Raw genomic sequence first — 26,927 nt, forward strand, 5'->3', positions numbered from 1 at the left:
ATTATGAGCAATAGGTAAACTATCGCCCGATATTCTTCTAGTAAATCGATTGTTGTTCCAACTCTGACAGCTGTTTGGTCGAAAATGTCTTCGACATTAATAAAATGTTTTAATTTGGCTAAAACTGTGGGAAATGTGACAGTCAAGGGCTTTTTGGCTACACCCAAGCAGCCATGGCAAGCATGCAGGTGAATTCTCTTAGATAAAACTGACTTTCACACACAAAATTTAAATAAAACGAGCCATTGTTTTTTATGTAATATGTAGTGCGGTCGCTTTGCAAACGCCGCATGTTCAAATGCAGATGCACACTTCCCCAGTTCGCCGGGATCTGATGGAGTTTTTCGACGAAAAGAAAAACTGGAGCGAGAACGAGGTGAAAGTGGGCCGTGCTTGGCGGACAGAGGAGCTGCGTATCAAGTCCAATAAGGAGCTGCATCAGCTGTGGTTTATTCTACTCAAGGAACGCAACATGTTAATGACAATGGAGCACGAGTGCAACGACAAAATGGAAGTCTTTCCCAATCCAGAGCGTATCGATAAGGTACATTATAACCTGATGGCAGAGAGCACAGTAATAAAGCCCCCTACTTGCAGGTTAAAATTTCCATGGAAAACCTAGAGACTGTGGTGAGGGAACGCAACAAGGCATATCACCTTTTGGAAACGGGTGAAACCGGAGAGAGGCCTCAGAAGGCGGTTAAGAATGCATTTGGCCTGCAAGTCAACTACAAATCCTGCGAGCACGCCCTGCCCCCCTTCATGAACCTCAAATGGATAAAATCCCGCCATATAGGCTTTGGCGGTCGTGCTGTAAACAGGTTCCTGCTCAAGTATAGGGAGAAGCTCTACAATGCCAAGCGGAAGGCCAAGAAGTGGGTTGCATTTTGTCTAAATCAAGAATATATTCAAATTTTGTTTCTTTGTAGCCGCTCCCGCAATGAAGTCATGATGATCCTGCGACGCAATCCTAACTTTGACCTGGTGGCGTTGCGTCGTCAGTTCCCCGACGTCAACGTGGACAAACTGCTCACGGACGATAAGGCTCGAGGTCACTATGTGCCCAAAGTTGGCGTTTAAGCTGAGAGGATTGCAGTTATTTAGTAATTAAAACAACAAAATACCATCAACATGTTTAATCTTCGTCAAACTTAATCTTGGTGCCCTGGAAGGCAGCGATTTTTGGTTTAAACTTCTGTTTGGCCACCCAGGATGGATGCATGCCTTCCGTGGAAGAAGGAGCAGCAGTAGACGGCGGAGGGACAGTGATTTTTGACGCTTGTCCATCTTCGCCGAATGTAATTTTCTTGCCTTTGAAATCACCGATAATTGGTTTCTGCTGCTGCTTGGCCAGCCAGGAGGGGTGACGATCATCGGTTGGCCTTTTCGCTTTAAACTCTTGCTGCCTGGTCTGTTTTGGTCTTTCCCGGTATGTATTTGTACGTCGCTCTTCATTACGAAACTTTTTGGATGGTGGCGGCCTCCGTTCCTCTTCAGCTTCGCTGTCATTGTCGCCGGAAAGAACAACGGCAGTGGACAAATAAGGCTGCCCGGATTCTGTGATAAAAAAGGGATCAACAACATGTGTTGGACGATTATTGTCAGGTTGTGTTTCCTCTTCTTCAATAATTGTCTGCCTTTCAGGTTTAGGTTTAGGCTTCTGTTCTTTGGCTTCTTTGTTTTCCAAAGCCTTAGACTCTTTTCGTTCAACTTCTTGTTCCCATTTTTTCTTCAGTGGATTTGATTTATTTTTCTCAATTTTCTTTATAGATTCCTTTTTGGGAAGCGGTTTAGGTTTCTCTAAATTTTTTTTCTCATTCTTTACGACTAAAGGTTTTTCTTTCTTAACGTTCTTTTCCTTTTTGGAAAGTTTCTTATCTTTGATCTCTGCAGGGATGACTGGATGTTCCTCTATTCCAGTCGAAGGCTCGGAGGTATATTTCTTTTCAACATGGCTGACAACACATGTAGTCGCTTCCTCTGCTGCTGTATCATTATCTTTTGAGTCTGCTACTTTATTTTGTTCCAACCACTCTAATCTGTTTTTGGTCTGAGCCTTTTGTTCTTTCAGTTCCTTTCTTCTTCTTTTCCGCTCTTCAGTGCGTTCTATTTTAACCCGTCGCTTGCTCGTCTCCAAGATCTCCTCCCGCCACTTGGCTTCCTTATCGGGGCTTAGCTTCAGAGTTTCCACAAACTTGTCCACCAATCCGTGCATCAATTTGTTTAACCGCAGCATGGCGATTCCCAATTCATCCGGAGTGGAGCGCTCGCTGGCAATTACTGCGTTGGGATTTGTACCCTCCTGCAAAAGCGATTGACGCACAAGGTCCAAGCATTTCAGAGACTTCAGCTGAGCAAGGCCCTCGCTGTTTTTTCGCAGGCGAATCTTCTCCTTTTCACTGTCCGGATTTTTGGCCAGAACATCTTTTGTTTTCCGTAGCTTTTGGACTAGTTTGGCGATTGTCTGTGCGCGAGCTTTTTGGATGACCTTCTTGTTGGTTATTACCTTTGATTATAACAAGCATTAAAAAGTTTTCTTTTATTTCAAATGTTTACTTACCAAATTATTATATTTCAATTTGTCCATGCTGTTTTCGTAACAGTGGTGGTCGAACTAAAGAGCATAATAGGTGGGAGTCTACACTACGTTTATAATTAAGGAAATGCCAACCTGATTTATCATGTGTTCAAGACATTACCATTTATATTTAGCGGGAAATTTAATGTTTTTTGTTGATCACTTTTAACCGTCAAGCAAAAACTTAAACTAAGCATACATATAATTCTCATGCCTGTCACGGGTTATGACAAGTGTTAAGCTCTTGTGTTATTCGCAGATTAGATTAAGTAAATGCGAAAATTTTTAAATTGATAACAGCCGAATTCTATAGCTGTCTACTTTTTATGACCTGGTCACATTAGTTTACTTCGCTGTTACCAGATCGTTTTTTCACTGGATTTTTTAGGTTATTCACGATTAGGTTTATAAAGCCGTTCTGCCTTCTGGCAACACTGACAGCCTAGATTTCATCTACATTTCACATACGAATTTATTGTTTTCCTGCGTTGTTAATTGCAATTACTGCATAATAATTAAAAGACGTGCAATTGAGAAGTACCGCCTGCCGTACCGTTAACCGCGAACGTGACGTGAAACGCGACCCAGCAACTACGCCGCGCGCGAGAGAGAGAGGGAGAAAGGAGCGGAAAAACAAGGAGGAGCTAGCTGAAAAGGCAGCAACAAAGAAGGTCCGAAGCCCCGGCAGGCAAAAGAAAAATAAAGAAAAGCATTGAAAACACATCCAACTAAGTAATAAATTCTAGCCTAGTTACTAACTGTGAGAGTTAGACATATGGTTTTTATTAAGTGCCTGCAGCGCTTGAGTTTAATTTTTAGTTTGAGTCATTGATCACTTTTTTTTCTCTTTTTGCCCGTCTGGCTGTGTGCATGCAGTGCGTGTGTGCGAGTGAGAGCCAGTGACTCAGTGGCGTGCATTAATTCCTGTCTAATTATGCGTTTAATTTATTTTAATCAATCTTAATTAATAATTTACTCCACTTGCAGCCCATACACATAGACAAACATATACACTCACTCACCCACACACAGACACATACGAACAAGCGCACGGAGAGAGAGACTGCAGCTGCGGGCGCTCGAAAAAAAGAGTAAAGCATCGATCGCGAGAGAGAGACTGTGACTGCGATTGCAACTGCAACTGCGACTGCGACTACGGCCAATCGAACACGGACGCCAAAAACAAATGACGGAATACAAACTGGTCGTCGTTGGTGCCGGAGGCGTGGGCAAATCCGCGCTCACCATCCAGCTTATCCAGAACCATTTTGTTGACGAATATGATCCCACAATCGAAGACTCTTACCGAAAGCAAGTGGTTATCGGTGAGTACTACAAAATCTATATCCTACAATACGAAAGAGTTTGGGTTTTCCTTCTATCAAGATAGAAAGACTGAATAAACACACCATATTGAAATCGAGAACAGTCATAAATGATTCCCCAATTCTAATGCTCTTCTGTTCCCTTGCAGATGGAGAGACCTGCCTTCTGGACATTCTGGACACCGCTGGCCAAGAGGAGTATTCGGCAATGCGAGATCAGTATATGCGAACCGGTGAGGGCTTCCTGCTGGTCTTTGCCGTTAACAGTGCGAAATCCTTTGAGGATATCGGCACTTACCGTGAGCAGATCAAACGCGTGAAGGATGCCGAGGAGGTGCCCATGGTGCTAGTGGGTAACAAATGTGATCTAGCCTCGTGGAACGTGAACAACGAGCAGGCAAGAGAGGTGGGTACAGGAATTTAAAATTGCCAACGGGTTTTTTATTCATCATTATGATCCGTAGGTGGCCAAACAGTACGGCATTCCATACATTGAGACATCCGCCAAGACGCGCATGGGCGTGGACGATGCATTTTACACACTGGTGCGCGAAATCCGCAAGGATAAGGACAACAAGGGACGAAGGGGCCGCAAAATGAATAAGCCGAATCGTAGATTTAAATGTAAAATGCTCTAAACGGCCGCGCATCGGTTATTATTCACTTTTTATTTCTTCAAATGTCGCCTGTTTGTCTGTATGTGCGTCGGCGGATTGCTGATCGTCTCGGGATTCAAATGTCCATTTTGGACACAATGCGAAAAACACACACATGTTGGAGCGTGTTGGTCGGTGCAATTGTCAGATAAAAAGAAAGAAATTGTAATTAATTTAAGTAACTAGAGTTTTATGTACGTCGAAATGATTTTGTGAGTGTGTGTGTGTTTTGTGTCGTTTGAAAGGCTGCGAGGCGCCCTTTTAAGAGTATTAACAATAACAACAAACAAAAACGAACGAAGCAAATCGAAAATGAAAATGAATATGTACCTCTACATAAAAACTATGAATACTGTTGTAACTGCCTTGGTTCAGCTGCTATATCCGTTTGTTTTCAACCAGCACTAAACTTGATTCTATGTTGTTTGTACTTTACCAGATAATCCGTGCTAAAATCCAAATCGCGACGTAAACCAATTTTGTGAATTGTAAGTCCCCGTTATCATTTGGTTTTAACCCTAAAGTAAACAATCTTTTTTCCGCACACACGCACGACCGGAATTCCATTAGTATTCATCATTAGAGAAAAAACCGATAAGCTCACAGAAATTTTCGCACAAAATAATTAAATTTGCAAGCCCGAAAACTAGATTTATGTTCAGTTAGACACATTTTTGTGGTGCTACGATGATGAAATTAATATCCCTATAAGTTTTGAGATATGCCTTTCTAACTACTTACCCATACTGACAGATAAATCGGAGAGAAAACAAGCAGCCAATTAAATTTACATTATATAGTTTGCTTTAAGCTTTTTATACATACATACATACATTTAATATTTAATTTTTTGTATTAATTTTTGCCATACAAAAAGGAACGAAATAAATCGATTGTGTGTACTATTTATCTAATGTGCTTTTCATTCACTTACTACATATTTGGGATTTTTTTTTGTCAAAAAACTACATAAGAAAATTAAAAAATAGAAATAAAGATAACTACTTAAATCATTTTTTAAAATTTGGGATAAATCCAGTTTAAAATATATATGAAAGAGTATGTTGCGCGCGTAAAAACAAATATGCGATATACCAAAAAAAATTTCAAAACGTTCGATAGTCATCGATAAAATCTAAAATCTTTCGGCACTATCGATAGCTTGATCAAAAAGTCATTGTTAGGGCTATCGAATGAGCTCTGTCAAAAGAAATAATTTGTCGTGCTCGCATCGAAAATTCTAAATTCATAAAAATTGATTTTGCGTAATAAGCAAAACTTTAAGCATAGGAATAAAAGCAAGTAATCCCGAGCTTGACTATCAATCTAAAGGTAAGTTAAAACGCTTGAAAAGAACATCAATTCGCAAAATCCAAACTGCGGTCGCCATTTTGTTTTCGTCGACGCCGACTCGGCTTGTACTATACATACAAATATTGCAAACACATTTTGGGTTAAATTGCAGTCGGAAATAAAAATGGACGCAGGCAACTCCGTAGAAAACCGTGAGAAGGAACGCGATCGTCGTGGACGTGGGCCGCGTGGCTCCCGTTTCTCGGACGCTGATGGCAATGGAAACGCCGGTGGAAACCAGGGAGGCGGTGGCGGAGCTGGCAGTGGCAACAACAGTGTTCGCGACCGCAGCCGCGAACGTCGCAATTGTCGCGTCTATATTTCGAACATTCCGTACGACTACCGCTGGCAGGATCTGAAGGATCTGTTCCGTCGCATCGTTGGCTCTATTGAGTACGTCCAGCTATTCTTCGACGAAAGCGGCAAGGCACGTGGTTGTGGCATAGTAGAGTTTAAGGATCCAGAGAATGTTCAGAAGGCCATGGAGAAGATGAACCGCTACGAGGTGAATGGTCGCGAACTCGTGGTTAAAGAGGATCACGGCGAGCAGCGCGATCAATATGGCCGCATTGTACGCGACGGAGCCGGAGGTGGCGGTGGCGGAGGTGGAGGAGGCAATGGTGGCAACAACGGAGGTGGAGGAGGAGGCGGTGGCCGTGACCACATGGATGACCGTGATCGCGGTTTCTCTCGTAGAGACGACGACAGATTGTGAGTACCCCCTCTATGCTAATATCCTATATGCATATGTATGTATGTACATTGTTCCAATTTTCTGGACCAGGAAAGCAGAGTTCGTAGCACTCATAAATTACCTGATTTTCACAGACTTCCCAGCTGGCAATGTCTTGAAGTATTTATTTATCAACGATGTGGCAAACGTTTCAGTATTGAAATGAATTAATCAGTTTGACAGTTGTCGTTTTTGTATTTATTACCAAAGATTTCCTTTATCTTATTCCTGCATTTAAAACAATTTTTTGTACGAACAAATTTATTCAATTTAAGGCATTTTCGAGTAGGGTATATGTTTTTTAGTATTGCATCTAAAGTGGAGATGAATAACATTCGAAGGCAAAGTTTGCTGAGGTTCCTTTAGGTTTTCGTATGAAAGGCAAGTTCATTCATTCTTTCGAAATTCCTAAGTCCGGCATTTGTATTTATTAACCAGTCGCTGATCTAATCTATTTACAAATTATTTATTTGCAAATGGTATACATTTCTTAATTGGTAAAAAACATGGATTATTAGCATGCATTCGTTAGGAGTTGTAGGTTCCAGTAAGTTAGAACATATTTGGTGCTATAAAAACACTTTGATTTCTGTATGGGATTTCAACCGAAGACCATTTAGTTATCAGCGAACTGTCTTGTTTGGGTTTTATACCTCTTTGGGTGTAAATAGTTGATGGCTGATCAAAGCATTAAAATTTTGTACACTTTGGAGACATTTTCAACGTTTTTTATAAATGTGAGATTACATCAGAGTGTTTGCTTGCATTTGAAGTTGCATAGAACGTAAAGAAATGAATCAGACTCAAGTATAAAGATATCAAAGTAAACTATAACCAAGTTGGATAAGCTATTGAACGTGTATGAAGATTCTGCGGCTCTCTTGGCATCCTACTCTTCCGTAGCTGAAGCTTACCACTTGTGCTTTTTGTTATTTTTCTCTGGAAATTTGGCTTCTCTTTTTCTAGATCTGGGCGTAATAATTTTAACATGATGTCAAATGATTATAATAATTCGTCGAATTACAATTTATATGGGCTTTCTGCTTCGTTTTTGGAGAGTCTTGGCATAAGTGGACCTTTGCATAATAAGGTTTTTGTTGCTAATGTGAGTATATCGTAATATAAAATTCCAATAATCCTATGTATAGTATACAACTGAACCGGACGACACTACAAATATGCTGCGTTTTGTTCTTGTTACGGGGCCTCTGCTTCGTATTTATAACCCAAGAAGGGCACATCCTCAGGGAGAGAACTGTTTAGTTGTCTTTATTGTATCTAAGCCGACTGTTAAATATGTACAACAATCCTCAGAGTCCTACCTTTTTCGACATAAGTTCCTTTCTTTTGCGATGATGTATACACGTGTGTGGGAGCACACGTTATATTATTTAATGTGTTAAAACCTGACTGTGTGAAATTCCATAGACTTGGGAAAAACACTAAAGACTCGAAAAATTTCATGTTCAAAACCCCTTTTATTTTCGAAAAATGAATACCTGTACGTGGCCCTTTGTTAGGTTCATTATGGCATTGCAAACATTGGGTGAACTTTACTCCTTTCTAATGACTTGTGTGGCAAATTAAAATTGGGCTGGTAAAATAATCTTCATTTGGAATACAATTTTATTTTGGTTTTCTTGTTTAATACGGATTGGTACGTTTGCAGCAGTAATGACTATGGCGACTTCCTTATGACTTGTTGGTTTTGCCTTTTTCGTGCTCCTCACGTTTTTCGCGAAGTCCACTTCTTTTATGTATATGGGTTATAAATATGAAGCAGTTTTACAGGTATTGGAAAATTCAATGTCATCTTGGGCTATTACATTCGGTTTCTGTGCAACTGTGATGGAGCGACTCTCCTACGATTCTTATCTATCGACAGCATAGTTTTACAGCATGGTTTTGTCAAAGACAGCGGCTTAAATCAACATGGTTATCTTCCGGATTAATTTCAGTGGCTAAGCCATCAGATTGACACATTGCTAATCTATCTTTTAAATTTCCCCAGCTGGACTACAAGGTGGACAACAAGAAGCTCAAGCAGGTCTTCAAGCTGGCCGGCAAGGTGCAGAGCGTAGAGCTTTCATTGGACAAGGAAGGCAATAGCCGCGGCTTTGCTGTGATCGAATACGACCATCCAGTAGAGGCTGTTCAAGCCATCTCAATGTTGGATCGCCAGATGCTTTTTGATCGTCGAATGACTGTTCGCCTGGACCGCATTCCGGACAAGAACGAAGGCGTGAAGCTGCCCGAGGGTTTGGGTGGTGTTGGTATTGGTCTGGGACTCAACGGAGAGCCGCTTAAGGATGTGGCTCACAACCTGCCCAACGGTGGTCAGAGCCAAGGCCAGTTGCTTGGCAACCCGCAGCAAGTATCTCAGCTTGGATCGGTGGGTAGCCAGCCCAACAACAACGCCGTGAGCAACGCCACCACCAATCTTTTAAACAACTTGACCGGCGTGATGTTTGGCAACCATGCTGCTGTTCAGCCATCGCCTGTGGCTCCAGTGCAGAAGCCCAGTCTGGGCAATAATTCTGGTACCGGCGGATTAAACTTAAACAATCTTAATCCAAGCCTGTTGGCCGCCGTGGTTGGCAATCTTGGTAACCAGGGAGGAAACTTGTCCAACCCCTTGCTGACTTCGTCACTAAGCAACCTGGGTCTTAATTTGGGCAACTCTGCCAATGATGATAACCTGCCCCCAAGCAATGTGGGTCTTTCAAATAACTATAGCAGCGGCGGCACCGGTGGTGGCAATAACTACAGCTCCGGTAATAACTATAGTGGTGGTGGAGTATCCGGCAACGTTGGATACAATGCCTACAGCAGCTCGGGCGGAGTTGGCGGCGGCAACGGAGGAGGCAATGTTGACGGAAACGATTACAATTCGGGCAACCCGTTGGACATCTACGGTGGAGGCGGCAATGTGGGCAACTCCAATGTTGGCTCGAATAATGCTGGAGGTGTGTCCCGCAAGTCGGATACCATAATTATTAAGAACGTTCCAATGAGCTGCACTTGGCAGACGTTGCGCGACAAGTTCCGTGAGATTGGGGATGTTAAGTTTGCCGAAATCCGGGGCAATGATGTAGGCGTTGTGCGATTCTTTAAGGAGCGCGATGCCGAACTTGCCATAGGTAAATTATATTTAAAAAATTATTTCTTTACATAGCTTAATTAAACTATCTTTACAGCGCTTATGGATGGCTCTCGTTTGGATGGGCGCAACATTAAAGTAACTTACTTTTAAGTCAAGCAAATAATTTCCGAATTCGTCGGACCTTGGAGCAAATCAACACTTTAAGCATTGACCAATACCCGATTTTATGTAATTCACGCTGCAGATTATCGGATTTATGGAAATCGAAGATACGAAGAGCTCATCTAAGCGAATGCACCCACACATTTGTATAACATTTATATATATATTTTACGCATATTATTATACAGACTAATATTATGATAATTGACGTTCCAAAAACAAGCCCCAATTTTAAGTCGATTAAAACCCATAAAATTATGTAAACGCCTGAAAGTTTTCGGTTTTTTAGTGTACGTTTATTGAAGTTTTTCTTAATTACTACAAGCATTGGTGGCTTTGTGGTTCTATATGTGGATGCATATTTTCTTCCTACGTCGGAAATGATTTACAATTGTATTTGCCTGCTTAAATAATTCGATCTTGTGGCATTATTTGGTGGCTGCTGCGGCAGAAGATGTTTTGAATCTCTCCAAGCGAGCTCGGGCTTTCTCTGACCAGGCGTCCTTCGATACTGTTGTGGTGGTCGTCGTGGTGGCTTCGGAAGCTGATGCTCCTCCAAAACGTTCCTTCCTCTTCTGTAGGCGCTCATCTACCGATGATTTTGGTGTTTTTTCGGGCACTACGCAACCGAAACGTTCAGCACGTCTTTTGAGTGCCTCCTTCTGCTGTTCCTCCGTCTCCTTGTTGCCCTTGTTAGCTGTAATGGAGGCGCTCGAGGACTTATTTATGGCTGTAGCAACTGTAACAGCAGTGGCGGCGACAGCTGGGGCTGCTGCTGGTGTAATGCCAAATTTCTTTGCCCTTAGTTCTAAACGCTCTTGGGCGGTAAGTTGGGTGAGTTTCTTTTCGCCAGATGGCTTTTCACCGTCAGTTTTCGGTCCAACCACAATTGGCTTGTGCTTCTTGATTGGAGTTTCCTCGGTGGAATTGCCAGCAGTAGTTGTCGGCGCCTCGTTCTCCTTAGAAGGCGTTGTCCCCGTGCTGGCCGCCGTGCCTATTGGTTGCTGGGAATTGTTTCTCTTGAGAACTATTTTCTTGGCAGGTACAGCTGCCACTGAGTCCACTGCCGTCTTATCCTCTGCCAGTAAATCCGGTATGGCCAGAGTTGTTGGTGTGTTAACCGGGCTCTTCAGCAGCTCATCGTCGTTCTCGTCGCCCAGCAGCTTGTGTTCATCCTCGTCAGTTAAGGATACATCGTCGTCGTCAATGGCATCTGCTATGGCCGAATCCTCCAGAGAAATGTCTCCCTCCAACAGAGCAGTCTGCAGGCGGTCCTGCAGTTCCGTCTTATTGCCGTTTACAGTGAGGCCCCGAAGCTTTAGCTCGCGCTTCAGATCCGCCACCTGGAAAGAGCAAAATAACTTCCAGTTATTCGAATTGTTGTGCCGATAGACTTACCTTCATTTTAGTCACGTCGCTTTCGGGCATTTTCGTAGATTTTGAAAAAAAATTAACTCTGTTGTGAACACCCCGAATTGTTAGTGGTGAGCAATTACGAAAGTTATCGATTGCTCAACTGCCTTGCACGTCGTGACACGATAATTGACATAAAGATATTATTTTTGGTAAGACTAATTTTAAATCGATTTTGTTTAATTTTCTTTAAATATTACAGCAATTTTTATTTTTCAGCTTATTGTAAACTATTTAAAACCTTAAAAAAAAGTATTTTAAATTAACTGAATACTGTCATCTATTTGGCCAATACCAACGATTTCCATTATAAAACCGGATTTTTCAAAAAATTAAAAAAATAAATTAAAAGGGTTTTTCCTAAAGTTAAAAAGGTATATTAGTAATTTTATAGTATGTATTATTTTCATTGCTAGTTTTATTTTTAGTTGGACGTTTATCTGAAACATAATTTCAGAATGCATCCTTAAAGATCAGTCCTTTAAGTTTGATTAACTATGCCAAATGTTAAAGTTATTGGTAGTTTAAATTAAAGGTGAGGCGGTACCAATCGTATATGGACAATTCCCACTACTAGTGCACATTATAAGCCGCATTATATTTAAAAACACTTATGGGTTTCCACGATTGTTATTGGATCTCGTAATATTTGTTTCTGTCACTCCAGCTCTCACCCCATGAATTGCCGTTGCAGACCCCGTACACGAGATAAGATATAATATATGAGTGCTGTTCAGAAATAGCAACCGTGCACTCCAACCCCCGCGATCCGGACCAATCCGCTTGGCTCAGCTGGCAGAAAAGCCCGACCGGAAACGGGAAATGGAAACTCATTGCAATATTATCTGGCGTCGCCCTTTGCTATTCTTAGTCGCCCTTTTCCATCGGCGAATTTGATTCTTTGTCGCGAGGAGCAAGGAGCTCCTTACCCTACAACCTTGGGAGCCATGCAATTTTCCCAGCCAGATTGAATTGTTTCTATAAGTGCCTCTTGGAGCCGCACCTGCTTACATTTTTGGGCAACATAATCTTCTTCAAGAGTCTTCTAGAAGAAAGGAGCACACATGTTGCTCATGTGCCGATATAAGAAGCTGTACCTAATTGGCACTGCTGCATACTCATATTTATTAATAATTTTCCGTGTCTTCCCTTTGGTGAGACCGCCTGACTTTTTAGGTCGTAACCTTTGCCACTTGGCCTTTATCCCTTTAAAAGGGAGTGACATGCCCAGTGCAGTGGTAATTCTAATTAATGTAATGCTCCATCAACGTGTCGCTTAATTGAACTCATTTATAAGTAGCTGTAGCCATACTCGTAAGGCGGTTTTCGTATAATTACCCTTACATCGGCCAAACATAAAGCCTGAGTTTGGCGGCACGCACTAGCTGAATGTCGTTGATTAATTGCTCATACTATTTGTGTTCTAGTGCGGATATTATGCAAGAGGATTTGGAAAACATAATTGTAATTGTTTTTCCTCCAGATGCTCGCGTTACTCACAAATTGTAAGTTTAAGATTGACTTACTCAGAGCATTACTAAGAGCACCTATTTTCAGAAAGCAAATGAATTGAAATAGAATGCAGGAATATGGTTTTTTTTTATTATAAGAAACGAAATGATTTTTTTAACTCTTAAGCTCAGTTTTATAGGGGAAACTATATTTTAAAAAATGTAAATTTTGAAATTGTGAACTCGGAACTATAACAAAAAATATGCTACTATTAGTAAGGCGTGCCTTGGGGAAATCAAATAGTTTTCTTCCGGTTACTCATTAGTAACTTGTAGATTCTTCTCTTCCATTGGTTGTATTTACAGTCTAAGCTCCATCGAACCCAAAATCCTTAAAAGGCATCGTATCAACCCCTTCTAAGATTGATAAGACCAAGTAGAGACCAAGAGCTAAAATCTGAGAGAGCTGCTCCGAAACTTACTCTCCTCGTTCAGTACACTCTTTCGGGTATCTGTGGGATACTCGAACTGCGAGTAACAAATCGTAGCAGGTTCGTGAGCTCAGTTGTTTGACGACATCGCGAGCGATCGGTTGTGGTTGTTTGTTTATCCGGTTTTATACTCTCGCCGCCGTCAGTTCGAGTAATCTCCTCCTCCGACGATCAGGTTCGCACGTCATCGCCAGACGTGTTGTTCGATTGATTATTTGCAAATAATACGAATAAAAAGTACGGGTACAAAAACCTAGTATCTATAAGTACGTGCTTGTGAAAATTAACTACGGATACTAAGAAACCACTAAGTTTATCCCCTCCTAAAAGTGAGCTAGACATAGGATGGGTTGATGAACACCCAGTGACCTTGTGATGGTGTGGGAGCTCAGTGGTTTTGTTCGCCCCAGTGATTATAATAAACAACAAATACTTATCTTTGGTGTAAAAACTGTTAGCATAGATCGGTGGCGGAGTTAGCTTCGTGATCTTTTCTTTATCACCTGAGTCACTTTGTATGGCGCTCACGTCACCGCCCCCACCAACCCTTCCCCGATACGTTCCATCTGTAGGCTCTGGAATGCCAAACAGCTTACGATCCTAACTCACTTACTCTCTTGCTCTCTCGCTATTCTGGGGTTCTCCCATTCTCTTGGGGATCTCACACTCGATTTGATTCTCGATTGGGTATATCCACCAAAATGGGTTCGTTACCATTTTTAGTTAACAAACAATTATATGGTTACACAGCCATTTAAAGGCCATCACAGGAAACAGAGTACGTGAATGGCGGGTCCCAGGCCTCATCCCCCAATGTTCAATCCATAATATCGCTAATCAATTCATTCCGACCTATGGCACAATAAACACTCCGTATTAACCTCAATTAATTTAACTAATTGGCAGCGCGTGCCCTTGCAATCTGCTCTGGGTACACCATTAGATTCTGGATTCGCTTCATTTACTATTGTCCAGGTAACCATTGGTTTTCGCCATGGTTCCACTTATCGCCGTTGCTCTTTCAAGTCCAATTCCCTATGTACACCGACATCTATCTTATCTAATCAGTTTATTAAATACGAAAACTCATGCGAGGAACCATAAAAATACACTCACATATACGATTCGTATATTTTTTCGCAACAAGAAGCAGACCTGAATAAAACTTTCTGTGCACCGATGTCGGTTGACTAGTTCTCTATATAGAAATGTACCTATATAGACGATTTAGAGTACCAATTCATTCTGGTTTCGGGTGGGAAGATTAAGTTTATGGCTCTTGTACAACGGACTCTTTTTTAATAAAAGCTTATTTTAAGCATTGTTCTGATATAATATCTTTATGTTATATTCCATTATAAATCAACTCTTGGTTTCTTAAAAGAGAGAGATATGACAGTAAAATCTTCTAAAAAATGTTTGCTTATCCTGCTGACGTCTTTAATTATTCGTCATTAAAATTCTTTTGAGACGTCAAAGTTTGAGACTCTTGCGATAGCTTGACAGACCGATGATCCACACTTGTGAAAATGATCACATAATTGACATAATTCACTTATTCACTAACGGACAAACCGCCTTTGTGTAACTTATTTATTTATGGATGATTTAATATATGAGGACAAAACTGAAACAGTCTTCGTATTGAATGATGCACCCATTTATTGAAGAAGACGCTGATAAGAGGCCACAAAGACGAGGGTTGAACTGTAGTAACCCAACTGAATTGCATATGAATCTCAGCTATAGTGCAGAAGTGTCGTATTAAGTCAAATAAAAGCTTGAGACCTTTTTCATCTTGGGAAATCATCGGTATACAATGCAAAGAAAGAGAGAGTGTGAAATGTGGCAAGTCTTCCGAGAACGAGAACAAGACGACGAAGAACGACGAGTCTGTAACTTGATATGAAAAGTTTACAAGAGGCCATGGCGATAACAAAGAACCAGAATAATATGTTCACGGACTGCAGGCCATGTGCACTTCATAATTCAAAAGAGTGTATTAAAAGCGAAGCAATTATGTTTTAATAATTTATTATGTGTATTAATTTCAAACCGAGCCTGATATAACAATTTCAGTTGATAAAGAGTTTCCGCTACTCTCCAGAACTGATAGAAATGAATAAGTTATGATGCACCATGTATAGGGTAACAAGGGGTATATTGATTGGCATTCAGTTGGCTGTTTCCTGGAAATTTATTCGATTTTTCCCCTACCACAAACACACCTGTTTTTTAATCCACAAAGTTTACATTTTGGAATTTCCAACTCATTCACGAGCTCCTTTCCTCGGTATTGCTTAATCAGCTGGTTGTATAAATAGAAAAATTCGGTAGCATTGGGACTTAATTATTTGCACTTTTCTGTAGTCACTAAAAACAGCACCCAAAGCTGTTTGTTTATAATAATTTAAAATGCGTCCAAAGAGGCCAAAACAAAAGTGTGCTGTTTATTTAGTTTCGTTGTTTCTCCTCTGGCCAAGTTTGTTGTTTTTTTTTTCATTTTAATTTTGGCGCTGGTGGCTACCTAATGGTCGATTGTTCAGATGGTTTTGTTTACTAATTTGGCCAAAAAAAAAGAAACGAAACAGTTTCTATTTGCGGATTTTTGTTGCCTTGCACGAACTCATCCGAAACAAATTTTGGTAACGTCATTCTAACAAAATTGGAATATAATATGTTATAAACTTAATCGTTGGCCTTAATATTCTTCAATCAAATGTATAACACATAAAATATGCATTTTTATTGCCCCAGCTTTTAGTGCTCTTCAGGAAGTGTTTGCAAATAAGATTCCACATTTAAAACTTATGCAGAATCAGAAAAAAACCGAGAATATCACTTAACCCCATCAGAAGACCCCACTCCCATCAATGATTAGACTTAATTGCGTTGACCGAAGCATCAAAGTGCTTCCAGTCAAAGTTCAACATCTGTAGATCGCGTGCCAATAAAGCATTTTATGTTTATTACTCACGCATGCGCCCCCTTCGTAAAGCATAAAAATTCTATGTCAAGTTGACAACCATTTAAAATGTCTCATATGATTATGAATTTTCTCAGTATTTATTTTGCTCCATAGCAATGTAGGAAGTATGTAGATATATAAAAAAAATAATTTCTCTATTCTTACAATGGAAAAATGTGTAATGATTTCACCAAAATATACATAAATTTTGTTCCGACTCTTATCAAGTTTGATATTGAAATCCCGTTGAACTGTAAAATGCTGATGAATGTCACAATGTAACCGGTTTTGGTTTTTCTGTTTTTATTTTTTCATTATCTTGAGATGCAGCTTGCTGCGCTTAAAGTTGAAAATTTTGGTGTGGGTAGGATCGTGTCATTTCCATTTCGATGACTCATCAAACAAAGACCTGTGGTCTAGCTCTTCTAATAAAACGCTGCCACAACCGAGATTCGCAATTAAATGAACTGTGTGTGGTTGCGAGACATCAACAAGTGTCCGCGATGACTCATACACCAAACAGTGAATAATTCCTGGTATTCGTATGAGTTTTCTGCTTAAGCGGAGACCCCAAGAATCTCCAGTCACAATATGGAATACCTAACGGCATCTCTTCGCACATACACAAATGTAAATCGGGCAAAAGTCTTTTGATTTTTGGATTTTGGAGGCTGGGTAGGGAAATCTAGTTTATGTTTTGGGTCAACTGGAAACCAACCGACGAAACCAGTTTTAATTAAAAAAGAAACATTTATGAAACAAATGCGGTTTTGTGACTTTGTTTTTGTCGCTAGACAGATGGTGAAAGTCTATTAGTTTTAAGCCCGGCCTTTATTTAATTGTTATATAAGCGCCGAGAGCCATAAAAGCACATTTATTTCCATTAGAGATTTCGCAGAATCAATTGCGCTTGATGAACTCCACTCCAAAGTTGGCCACTCGAAAAGCTCAAATTGCTCTGTTTCTTGTTGTTCTGGCGATTAGATTAAAAAGTTTTGAACTTGAAGAGCGATATGGGTTGTATGACCAATGAGACTATTGCAGGTGGCTATTTTTTTTGTTTCAAGTAGTGGACAAAAATAACTTTTATATTTTTAAGAACTTAGTTTCTTTGGAGAATGAAAAGTTATGAAATAATATTAATAATTCTTGAAAACAACAAACAAAACAAATAAATACCATTCTTATAATAATAGAATTCTTAGAATAGATATTTCTGTGACAATAATAAATTTAAGCTTAAATATGTTTTTAGTAATTATTTTGAAATTTTATTAAGAACTATCATTGTCACTTTATTTATTTTTACTCAGTAATATTTCCTGCTTACTCAATCTTTTAAAGAATTTATTTGGATAGATAGGAGTGCTTCTTATAATATTCAGATTTCTGCTTTATTCTGCAAATATTGAAAGTAAAGTAAGCTACAGGCAAGGCCTGGAGATTTCCGGTTGCCTCAGTCGCAGGATGAATGTGTGGGTGCGCCAAGATAAACACAAGGCACCAACATCTGCCACCAAATGTTGCAATCTGTCAAGCCAGCAGCCTTAGTGACGCCTCTATTTTGTTGCCCTCTTTTGCAGTTCTTTACCAACAAAGACCAACAAAATAATCGGGAATGACGGCGAACATATCGAAGAGCCCGCGCCCGCTGAAAATAACCATCGTGGGCGATGGTATGGTGGGCAAAACCTGCATGCTGATAACCTACACACAGAACGAGTTTCCCGAGGAGTATATACCCACAGTGTTTGATAATCACGCCTGCAACATAGCCGTTGACGATCGGGATTATAATCTGACCCTCTGGGATACTGCCGGGCAGGAGGATTACGAAAGATTACGACCTCTGAGCTATCCAAATGTGAGTATAACAGCAGGGAATAACAATAAACGCCAAAACAACCAATGGAAAACTTTAGATTTCTTATGAAAACTAATTTATTAGGTTGTTAGATTGTATTTTTTCTCTGTGTGGAACTAATTTGTATCTTAAACTTAACCGTTGCTAATCGATTGTGTGTTTGCTTTTCCCCCTCCAGACAAACTGTTTCCTGTTGTGCTATTCGATCAGCAGTCGCACCTCGTTCGAGAACGTGAAGAGCAAGTGGTGGCCGGAGATCCGTCATTTCTCCGCCCACGTTCCCGTGGTGCTGGTGGGCACCAAGCTGGACTTGCGCATCCCCAACTCGGAGAAGTTCGTGACCACACAGGTTAGTTGATATTTGAAGTAATTTCAAGATTTGTATGCTAATATTTGAAAATATTTTTTAGGAGGGAAAGCGACTGCGCAAGGAGATTCACGCCTCCAACTTGGTCGAGTGCTCGGCCAAGAAGAAGCAGAACCTGCAACAGGTCTTTGAGGAGGCAGTCCGAGCTGTTGAGAGGAAACCAAAGACGTCGCCCAAGCCATCGTGCACATTACTGTGAATTAAGTTTATGCCTAATGTTTAATATTGTTATTATGCGTAATGTATTATGTTACTAATTCGTCTGATTATTTGTGCTTTGTTTTTCGCAAAAAAGGAAACTGTGTAGAAAATTTAACGTTAAGAGCTTATGTTTTAAGTGCCAATTGTGTAAACACCGTATGTTTTACATTCAACCAAAGGGCATTACTTGTAAAAAGGAAAAATAAAAATAATACTAAATGAAAAGATTATACATATTAAATGATAAGAAACTGAATTTAAATCTATATGGCAAGCAAGCAAATCCATTGTATATTTCAATAAAACCCTAGTCAATAATAATTCCAGTTCTTTTTCATTTCACAACCTGTGTATGGCTCTATATTTATTCGTTCTCTATGCATTCTAATTTATAATGCTAACTTTTAAAAAAATATTTTAAATATGTTATTAACAGCAAATATTCAGTTCAGGCACGAACCGTTTTTCGTGAAGTTAGCATGGAGTTAAACCAATAAATATTGCCTATTACCCAACACTGAAAAGATTATCGGTAACACAAATAAGCTTTTGGTAATAATGTAACCATATGCGCTTGGACGTAAGCTATCGATTCAGGACCAATCGATACTCAGTCGGGATATTACCGATAAGTAAGTAATATACCTATCAAATTTAAAAGTTGAAATGTATAACCTTCTAATATAATTAAATAATTATATTATCTTACATAACTTTCTCATTTATTTAACCATTATGTATACAAATTATTTATTTGAATACAAATTATCAACCATTTAATTCTTCGTAGTCTTCAAATATCATTAGTTTAAGTAAGGTTTATGCTATTAAATGGAAAAGCCTCTTTGCGCTTAAAAATGTTAGGCGATATCATTTGTGAAAGGTTTTTCAAGTTTTTTAGTATTTATTTTATTACCCCCTTAAATAATTACTTAACTAGTAGCTTCTCTCTTTAGTGAGAATAATACAATAATTCCTGAGACTTCTTATAGTCGACTTAACCCTTGACCATGGTCAAGTCTTAGCGTGGTCTTCTTGCCACGCCCCCATCCACGCACATGTTACGATCACTGAGGCAAGAGGCATAACCGAGGGCGTGGGGTATGAAGTGCTGCTCGTAGACTCCAGTAAAAAGTTGGGCATACGGTCCACTGGCGAAGACTGCCACATCATCACCGCCATGGGTCTCCGACGCCAGGGGAACTGTGCTGGGGAACATAAAGTCCTTGTTCTTCATATTGATAGCTTTAAGATTCTTTCTCTTCACGGCACCGCCTTCTCTCAGATAGTTACTATCATAACCCGGTCCATTGGCATAGCTTAGAGTGGCATATGGGAGGTCATCCGCCGCCAGCTGCCCGTCATTGATCCCGAAGATATCGTTCTTTCTGCTGGAATAGCCGGCCAACGACATGGTATGTGAGTGATCCGAACTGACCACTATCAGGGTATCATCCGTGCTCGTGTGACTCCTGGCAAATCTTACCGCTTTGTCGAACTCCGCCGTCTCATCGATGGCCCTCAGAGCCAAAGTATCATGGTGTCCATGATCGATTCGACCGCCTTCCACAAACAGAAAGTAGCCACGTCCAGCACTCTGGCGTTCCAGGATATCCATGGCCACCTGAACCATTTCCTCGAGAGTGGGTTGTTCTGTAGGCTCGGCATCCAGATGATAGGCCATGTGGTAGGGGGCAAATAACCCTAAGACCCGAGATGTGTGATTTGAAAGGTTAAGCAAATCTCTGCGATTCTCCACGTAATGAGCACTATTCGTGTGCTGACTCTTCCACTCCTCGATGAGATTCCGTCCATCCAATCGAAGACCAGGTGCTCCACTGCTATCTGTCACGCTTTTGGGCAGGAAATTCTCTCGACCGCCCCCCAAAATCACATTGAGTTTCTGACCTACAGGGCTATTGATCAGCTGGGCAGCGGCATCTGGGCATAGATCAGGATCACCATTATCTTTGACGACCTCTGCGTCATTCTCCCAGTTCCTGTTGGCAAGGTGGGCGTACACTCCAGCTGGTGAGGCATGGGTTACCGATGTAGTAGTGACCAAGCCCGTTGCCATTCCCTGTTTTTGCGCCCAGGCCGCAATGGAGGATACATGATGAGCGGATTGCGCCTGTGCCTGGCAATCCTTGAACTGCACCGCTGCACTTACTCCTATCGTTCCGTAGTTGGCCTTCACACCACCCAAATAGGCGGTGGCGGTGCACGCGGAATCAGCCACCTGCATATTGGCACAGTAGGTCTTACTGAGACCGACATACGGAAATTCCTCGAAGGCAAACTGCTTCTCCTCGCCGCCCAAGTAAACTCGTCCTGCTGTGATCGTGGGTATGGACATGCCATCTCCGATAAAGAGCATTACATTTCTGGCCAGTTTGGTATTCAATTTCAATTTGCTCTCCAATTGCTGATCGAGGGTTTGGCCAGCCAATCCCTGCCAGTATTCAGCGTAACGCTCCTCTGCCCTGAGGGCTTCGAAAACGATTTGGGGCATGGCACGCTTGAAGCGACCACCCAATGGATTGGATCCGGATTCCATTAAGGAGAATACCGGATGCATACGCCTCTCGGCATCATGTGAGGTCTCTACAGGTACAGTTTTGTTAGATTTTTCAGGCAGATCACCACGAACTATGAGTACTTACCTCCTCCAGCTAATAGAGCGCTCAGGCTAAGGAAAAACAAGAACTGCAGCTTCATCCTTTTGTATTTTTGGTTTTCTGATCCAGCTGTACGTTGGCCTGCACGTTTCTTGAGCCACTGATAGCCGTTAGCACGAGACCTGCGATATTTATAGCGTTCCGCTGGCAGGTCCGAGATTTCATAACACTATGCCGCCATCGACCTGACCGCCGGGTGATAAAGGAAAGGCACGCTGCCTTGGGTGTACTTTGCTTTTGTTTTGTACACAGGCAACAGTTCACAGTAGAACCTGCTCAGGCAAAGATGAGAAGCCAATTTGGCACATGCTAAGGAAACTAGCTAAGGAGTAAAGTAGACGGTAAGGAAATGTTGATCATACTTTTTAAATCAGGATATAATATAATATTTGAAGGTAATTACCGGTACATAAATGCACTTCACTTTATTTGTTTCTTTAGGATGGCTGCATGTTGCTGAATTTTCCCATTTCTCAGCTTACGAGTTCTCACTGTAGATGTTATTTAAAAACTGATGTTTTTCAGCGGGAATCGTTATCATAGGTTGCCGGCGTCTTTTGCCTGCCAGCCCGCCCGCTCGTCTCGATCGATTTGAGATCGCCCCGCCTCGTATTTGTCTGCCTGCCGCATCCGCCTGCCGCATCCGCCTGCCTTTTTTTGAACACGCGAGTTCTTCACGTGATCGTTGATGATTGTTGCTGTGCTCGTTTCTATTTTTGTCTTCCAGTTAAGTCATAAACGCGGGCTAATTACCCCTAACAGAAGGTCCAGCAAAAGAAAACATTTGAAAATACGCGCCCAAATGCCGCTGTGAGTGGCAATCCGTGGGATTGAATCTGTTAATTCTCGGAGAGAAGATGGCGCAAGCGCCAGCATCAAAACAATGAGCAGGAACCAGCCGATTGTATCTGCATCTCGCTTCCGCCCACCGTCGGATGTATCTCGAAAGTACAAAAATCTCTGAGCAAGTGTATCTCGGAGTGGCGCGAGTATCTCAGAATTCATCGGCATCCATCGTATTTCGGATGCTGAGCGAGAGCTTCTGCTTTGGCAGCGCGCACTTGGCCAAAATAGTTGTTGGTTCGCATGCAAAACGTTAAAATCGCATTAGCTGAAAGACATTTTTATACCAACGGCGCGTTTTTAATTTTTTCTACACTACAACAACACAAATAATAAAAAAAAATATATAAAATAAAATAGACAAAGTAGATGGCAGAAAGTAAAAAACAAAATGCAAAAAAAAGAAAACAACGAGCAAAGCTAAACTAAACTTTTAACGTTCAACAATTCGATGCGTATACATAAGTATAAATAAATAAGCGCGTGTATATATGAATACATATAATAAATGATATTTCAATAATTTTCAAACAACAAAAGGTTCGACCATCGTTCTGTGCAAATAAATGAAAAAAAGAAAAGCAAAAGTAAAACATAGAAAAGAAAAGTGCTGGTGAAAATCAAATAAACCAAGAAACCAGAAGTGAATGGCATTGATTTTTTTTTGGAAAATAGTTGGCAGTTACCTAAAGTTCTAAAGTTATACATTTTTGTGCATTCGTGTGTATAACTGTATGGAATGCAAGGACTTTTTTCTTATGGGATCAGCAGGAAAGAGGGTTTTAAAAAAGCAAATATAGAAGATGTAATGCCACACAGGAAAATTCATACATAATACAATACAGTAAATTGCTAACTGTGTTTCGGGCCCCCAAATTCGTTCGTGTGTTTGTGTTCGTCGGGATTATGTGACTCTGCGTATACATATATCTACAATGTCGGTTGGCAGGGATATACTATATATATTTATATACCTATAAGTTGGACGCCCAGCTGGCTGCCAACATAGTTTCACATTTGACAAATGTCCTGGTGTGTCCTTTGAATGTTTCGCTCGAGGATTCTGGGTTAATTTCCCTTCAAAACGCTCTGCCAACTTAAAGCTGAGGAAACTCTTCAAATTTTATCCAAAAATTGGGTAAAAGCAGTCATTTAAAGGGGATGTTTCTATATATATACATATCTTTTTGTGATCCCACAACAATCGGGCAACTTTCAATTGCCTTCATTGACAGTTAAAACGAAAGTTATCAAAAACACGAACAACCAGCGAAGTTGTACCATGATAATAACAGCAAACGCAACAACAGCAGCAACAACAACATAGTAGCGTTGACAACTACAACAACAACAAAAACAATTCAGAAGTCAAACACGAGACAACAACAACAACAACACAAACACAAATTAAATAACAACGAAAAATAAAAGTAGCCAAAAACTTTGCCAAGAGACACACACACACATACGCAAAAAAGAGGCGGTGGGCGGGGGGTGTGGTCGTCCTTTATGGGGAAACAAACTTTTAACATAGTAGCCCACATACACATACAAACATACGCCCGTAAATCGCACACACACACACGAACACACACTTACATAGAGAAAAAAGAAATGAGGAAAAACAGAAGAGAAAAGGAATCGAAGCGAAAGATGGGAGGAAAGGAGGAGGGGGTTTGTTACAGGATTTAAGGGGATGTGGATGCCAAAGGACGATTGCACACTGTGTCAATTCTGTAACAACATTCGGAATACTATAATGTAGAATGGAATGTACCCGTATCTCACAATACAACTACAATGTACCAGTAATGAGTTGCCTGCAGGAGTGTGCGTTTCTGTTTACAGTGGTCTGCGTGTGCGTGTATGTGTGTGCATATTTTATGACCCTTTCGGTTGAGTTTAGGATTTTAAAATGGATATCGATAGATGACAGTGGATTTCCTAACAATGGCTTTTTTGTTTAACTTTTGCTCTTACTTGGGATTATTTAATAATTGGATTTTTATTTATGTTTAAACTTTTAGATTAAGTTGAATATTTTCGTTGGGTAGAAACTAGCATCTTGATCTAATTTTGGGGCAGATTTAATATGTTTCTCATAGCATTACTGCTGTTTTCTTAATGCTTGGCTAGTTCTAGTTCGTTTCAAATTATTTCAAGAATATAAACATAATACTTGACTTTAATTAGAAAGGCAAATGGATTTGAATATATCCAATTGTTTAAACTTTTTAAAATTTTTAAGTAATATTTTTCCATATTTGATTAATTTACTTCCTTAAACTAGACAGTGCTATCCTTAAGGGTTTCAAGAACACACTCCATTACTGAAATTATTCTCAATCCATTCACGGAAACCATTAGATTTATCCAGGAAAATATTGTTTTCCCCTGGGTAGCTCATATACCGATTCCTGGGAATTCCCTCAGTTTAATTCGTTGATAAGCCAACTCCATCCCATAGTACATCATCAGCGAGCGATTGTTGTTGTTCAGTGGCAAAGGATGCGCGATGCGGGACGCACGAGCGGATGAAACGAACGCACGACCAGAGCAGTGCGGCACGACTGCTTTCTCTCTGGCGCCACCCCATTTCATGCCACCTTTCACCACCCACTTTGCCCCCCAAAAAGCACGCGCTCCAACAGCGAGTTAACTTTGACGTTATGCTGTAAGCGTTGGGTGCTTCGTTTAAATGAGTGCTCGTTGAATGTGTGAGTAATTGGAGGGATGCTGGGCAGGAAGGGGGTGGGGGGGCTTGGAAAGTGGGTTTGGGATAGGATGGCGGTGGGGTAGGGGTAGTTCGTGGGGGGTTGGTTTGGGGCGTCTTTGGGGATTGCTCGGAATGGAAGAGCAAACGACAACAAGCAAAACATTGATGTTACTGGCGGAGGTTGCCAGCAGACGCTGGCTGGCTTTTATAGTTCGCCAAAGGAGTGAAATGGCGCCAGCTGAAGATTTATGCATGTATTTGTGTGTATTTGTTGTCTGTTTCTGTATGTGTAGGGGGGGAGGGGGGTGAGGGGAATTATGAAAGCATTTGTGTGTGAGTTTGAGTAAACATGACCACTGTTTGGTTGGGGGTTGTTTTGGTTTCCTTATGGCCCACACGGCGTATGTGTGTTTTTCGGTCTGTATGCTATATCTGTCGTGTGTTTGTTTGTGTGTATGTGTTTGCTTACCTTCGCTGCATTTACTGATTTTGAGGCCGCCGCATATTGTTAATGGCCTTCTGCCCTACCATTCCTACCCGTCTACCAAATCCTCCAGCATCGTTGATGAGGCTTACGGAGGCCATCCAACAGTGGCACTCACTGCATTGCTGACCTTCACCCATTTAAAGGCACTTAACCATCGACAAGCCGACCGAAAGTTGAATGTCATCGCGTTGCTATTTTTGGATGGCTACATAAGGAAAAGTATAATTTATCAGTTCTTAAGGGTAAACTAAATTCAAGTCTTAACAGTAATGTTAGTTTGATATGGTTTCTGATGTGGATGGTAGTACTAAGGAGAGATGTAAATCTTAGTTAAACATTAAATATAAAATTTATGTTTGTTAAAAGCTTTTCGAAATGCGGCTTTATAAGTAAATGAGTAAAAAAATTTTCCTGTACGCTATCAAGCTAAATTTAAGGTTTTAAAAAGCCGAAAACAAGTCCAACTACAAGTCCAGTTTCATGACCAGATGCGCTACTACAGTTTAACCTTGGAGCAACGCTCTTCATATTCCACAAACAGTAAAAACCACACAATGCACAGGTGGAGGGGATGGACAGTTGAGCTCAGTTTAATTATAGAACGGGAGATTTGCATGCAGGGGAAGTGGTGAGGCTCCCGGGAATAACCATGACAACGGCCAGCTGCAACCAGGACCCTTTCGAGCTGCAATAAAGTACAGTTTTAGTCCGGTTCCGGATTTACGCTCAAGTGGTCGCTCGGAATGATTGATTTGCATTTATTAATCAAAATCATATCAAATTAAACTTCTATAAAAAGCAACGGACGCCAAAACAAATACGAATATATCACATAAAATGTATATATATACGATAAACGGGGAAAAAATAAATAGGAATGCCATTTCAGTTTTTATATATTATAGCCAATGGCAAATTTAATATCATCCGCGAGCAGGCAAAATTGCTGTCGTTAAAATATTTTACAACATCCTACAAAGATTGAAAACGAATCAAGCGAACATGCATGTGAGTGGGTGTGTGTGTGTGTTTATGGCTGTGGGTGTGAGTGGGGGTGGGCTTTTGGGAGGCGTGCCGTTTTTGGGGCAGTCCCCGATGTCATACCTAGATGTTGCAGCCTTAAAGTAAAACATGAAAATTCAAATATTGCCAGAGCCATATGAAAATTGCACGTTGTTTGTTTACATTGTATGGCGCTGGGAAAGGCAAACGGAAAAAGCGAAGCCAAAAAGATATATGTATATATATCGTTCATATCACGTTTGTAATTAGAGGCCATCAATTGAAAGATTGAAAGTGCCTGTCGCTTGGATGAATTGTGAGTCTTGAAAAACATGAAGGATTTGTGTGTTTACATTGAGGGGAATGCACTCACTGCCTTTGCCATATTTTATTATTTATAAACAAAACCCGGAATGAGGAAATGGCCCACAGAAATTCTTCTAACTGCTGCCAAAATCTACGCATTCAATAGATCCTTTAAGTCCTTGTAAGCTGGTCCAAAACAAAGTTTGCCACCTGGTTCAGTTTCGATGGCA

The 26,927-nt window shown here is 40.8% G+C and overlaps 8 protein-coding genes across 12 annotated transcripts in view; 5 read left to right on the top strand and 3 right to left on the bottom strand.

Moving 5' to 3' along the window:
• The first annotated feature begins 28 nt into the window (after positions 1 to 28).
• Positions 29 to 1,130, top strand: LOC108109674 (39S ribosomal protein L47, mitochondrial). The gene is made up of 4 exons (XM_017218264.2): positions 29 to 188; positions 268 to 544; positions 598 to 875; positions 930 to 1,130. The coding sequence occupies exons 1-4, from the start codon at positions 85 to 87 to the stop codon at positions 1,078 to 1,080; spliced, it is 810 nt and encodes a 269-aa protein (XP_017073753.1). The 5' UTR covers positions 29 to 84; the 3' UTR covers positions 1,081 to 1,130.
• LOC108109659 (DNA ligase 1) lies at positions 1,122 to 2,754 on the bottom strand. The gene is made up of 2 exons (XM_017218241.2): positions 2,561 to 2,754; positions 1,122 to 2,506 (listed from the first exon to the last, which is right to left on the bottom strand). Exons 1-2 carry the CDS (start codon positions 2,585 to 2,587, stop codon positions 1,136 to 1,138), a joined length of 1,398 nt encoding a protein of 465 aa, XP_017073730.2. The 5' UTR covers positions 2,588 to 2,754; the 3' UTR covers positions 1,122 to 1,135.
• Positions 2,755 to 2,970: 216 nt separating this feature from the next.
• LOC108109681 (ras-like protein 1) lies at positions 2,971 to 5,468 on the top strand. 2 transcript variants are annotated; one of them, XM_017218287.2, is made up of 4 exons: positions 2,971 to 3,310; positions 3,566 to 3,903; positions 4,053 to 4,309; positions 4,368 to 5,468. In XM_017218287.2, the coding sequence occupies exons 2-4, from the start codon at positions 3,765 to 3,767 to the stop codon at positions 4,539 to 4,541; spliced, it is 570 nt and encodes a 189-aa protein (XP_017073776.1). In that variant the 5' UTR covers positions 2,971 to 3,310; positions 3,566 to 3,764; the 3' UTR covers positions 4,542 to 5,468. The 2 variants fall into 2 exon arrangements, with proteins under 2 accessions (XP_017073776.1, XP_017073767.1); XM_017218278.2 differs by having other exon boundaries at positions 2,971 to 3,249.
• A 263-nt stretch (positions 5,469 to 5,731) lies between these two features.
• Positions 5,732 to 10,174, top strand: LOC108109646 (heterogeneous nuclear ribonucleoprotein M). Its single transcript, XM_017218226.2, has 5 exons — positions 5,732 to 5,891; positions 6,025 to 6,623; positions 7,612 to 7,750; positions 8,657 to 9,785; positions 9,843 to 10,174. Exons 2-5 carry the CDS (start codon positions 6,037 to 6,039, stop codon positions 9,896 to 9,898), a joined length of 1,911 nt encoding a protein of 636 aa, XP_017073715.1. The 5' UTR covers positions 5,732 to 5,891; positions 6,025 to 6,036; the 3' UTR covers positions 9,899 to 10,174.
• Positions 10,175 to 10,184: 10 nt separating this feature from the next.
• LOC108109668 lies at positions 10,185 to 11,417 on the bottom strand. Its single transcript, XM_017218251.2, has 2 exons — positions 11,309 to 11,417; positions 10,185 to 11,253 (listed from the first exon to the last, which is right to left on the bottom strand). The coding sequence occupies exons 1-2, from the start codon at positions 11,336 to 11,338 to the stop codon at positions 10,339 to 10,341; spliced, it is 945 nt and encodes a 314-aa protein (XP_017073740.1). The 5' UTR covers positions 11,339 to 11,417; the 3' UTR covers positions 10,185 to 10,338.
• Positions 11,418 to 13,334: 1,917 nt separating this feature from the next.
• LOC108110485 (ras-like GTP-binding protein RhoL) lies at positions 13,335 to 18,986 on the top strand. Of its 2 annotated transcripts, none has more exons than XM_017219574.2 (4): positions 13,335 to 13,531; positions 17,817 to 18,097; positions 18,276 to 18,446; positions 18,508 to 18,986. In XM_017219574.2, exons 2-4 carry the CDS (start codon positions 17,852 to 17,854, stop codon positions 18,661 to 18,663), a joined length of 573 nt encoding a protein of 190 aa, XP_017075063.1. In that variant the 5' UTR covers positions 13,335 to 13,531; positions 17,817 to 17,851; the 3' UTR covers positions 18,664 to 18,986. The 2 variants fall into 2 exon arrangements, with proteins under 2 accessions (XP_017075063.1, XP_017075055.1); XM_017219566.2 differs by having other exon boundaries at positions 13,335 to 13,502.
• A 538-nt stretch (positions 18,987 to 19,524) lies between these two features.
• Positions 19,525 to 21,448, bottom strand: LOC108109354 (alkaline phosphatase). Its single transcript, XM_017217816.2, has 2 exons — positions 21,329 to 21,448; positions 19,525 to 21,269 (listed from the first exon to the last, which is right to left on the bottom strand). Exons 1-2 carry the CDS (start codon positions 21,381 to 21,383, stop codon positions 19,687 to 19,689), a joined length of 1,638 nt encoding a protein of 545 aa, XP_017073305.1. The 5' UTR covers positions 21,384 to 21,448; the 3' UTR covers positions 19,525 to 19,686.
• An 881-nt stretch (positions 21,449 to 22,329) lies between these two features.
• Positions 22,330 to 26,927, top strand: part of LOC108109525 (mucin-5AC) — a 36,200-nt gene continuing 31,602 nt past the window's right edge. Inside the window, exon 1 of one of the 3 annotated variants that reach the window (XM_017218106.2) lies at positions 22,330 to 22,651. The gene's annotated coding sequence lies outside the window, so the exon portion shown is untranslated. Of the gene's footprint in view, positions 22,727 to 26,927 lie in introns of all 3 variants that reach the window. The other 2 variants (XM_017218090.2, XM_017218114.2) reach the window with 2 other exon arrangements.

The sequence above is a fragment of the Drosophila eugracilis genome, unplaced genomic scaffold (genome assembly GCF_018153835.1).
Source record: "Drosophila eugracilis isolate 14026-0451.02 unplaced genomic scaffold, ASM1815383v1 contig_47, whole genome shotgun sequence".
Taxonomy (NCBI): Eukaryota; Metazoa; Arthropoda; class Insecta; order Diptera; family Drosophilidae; genus Drosophila; species Drosophila eugracilis.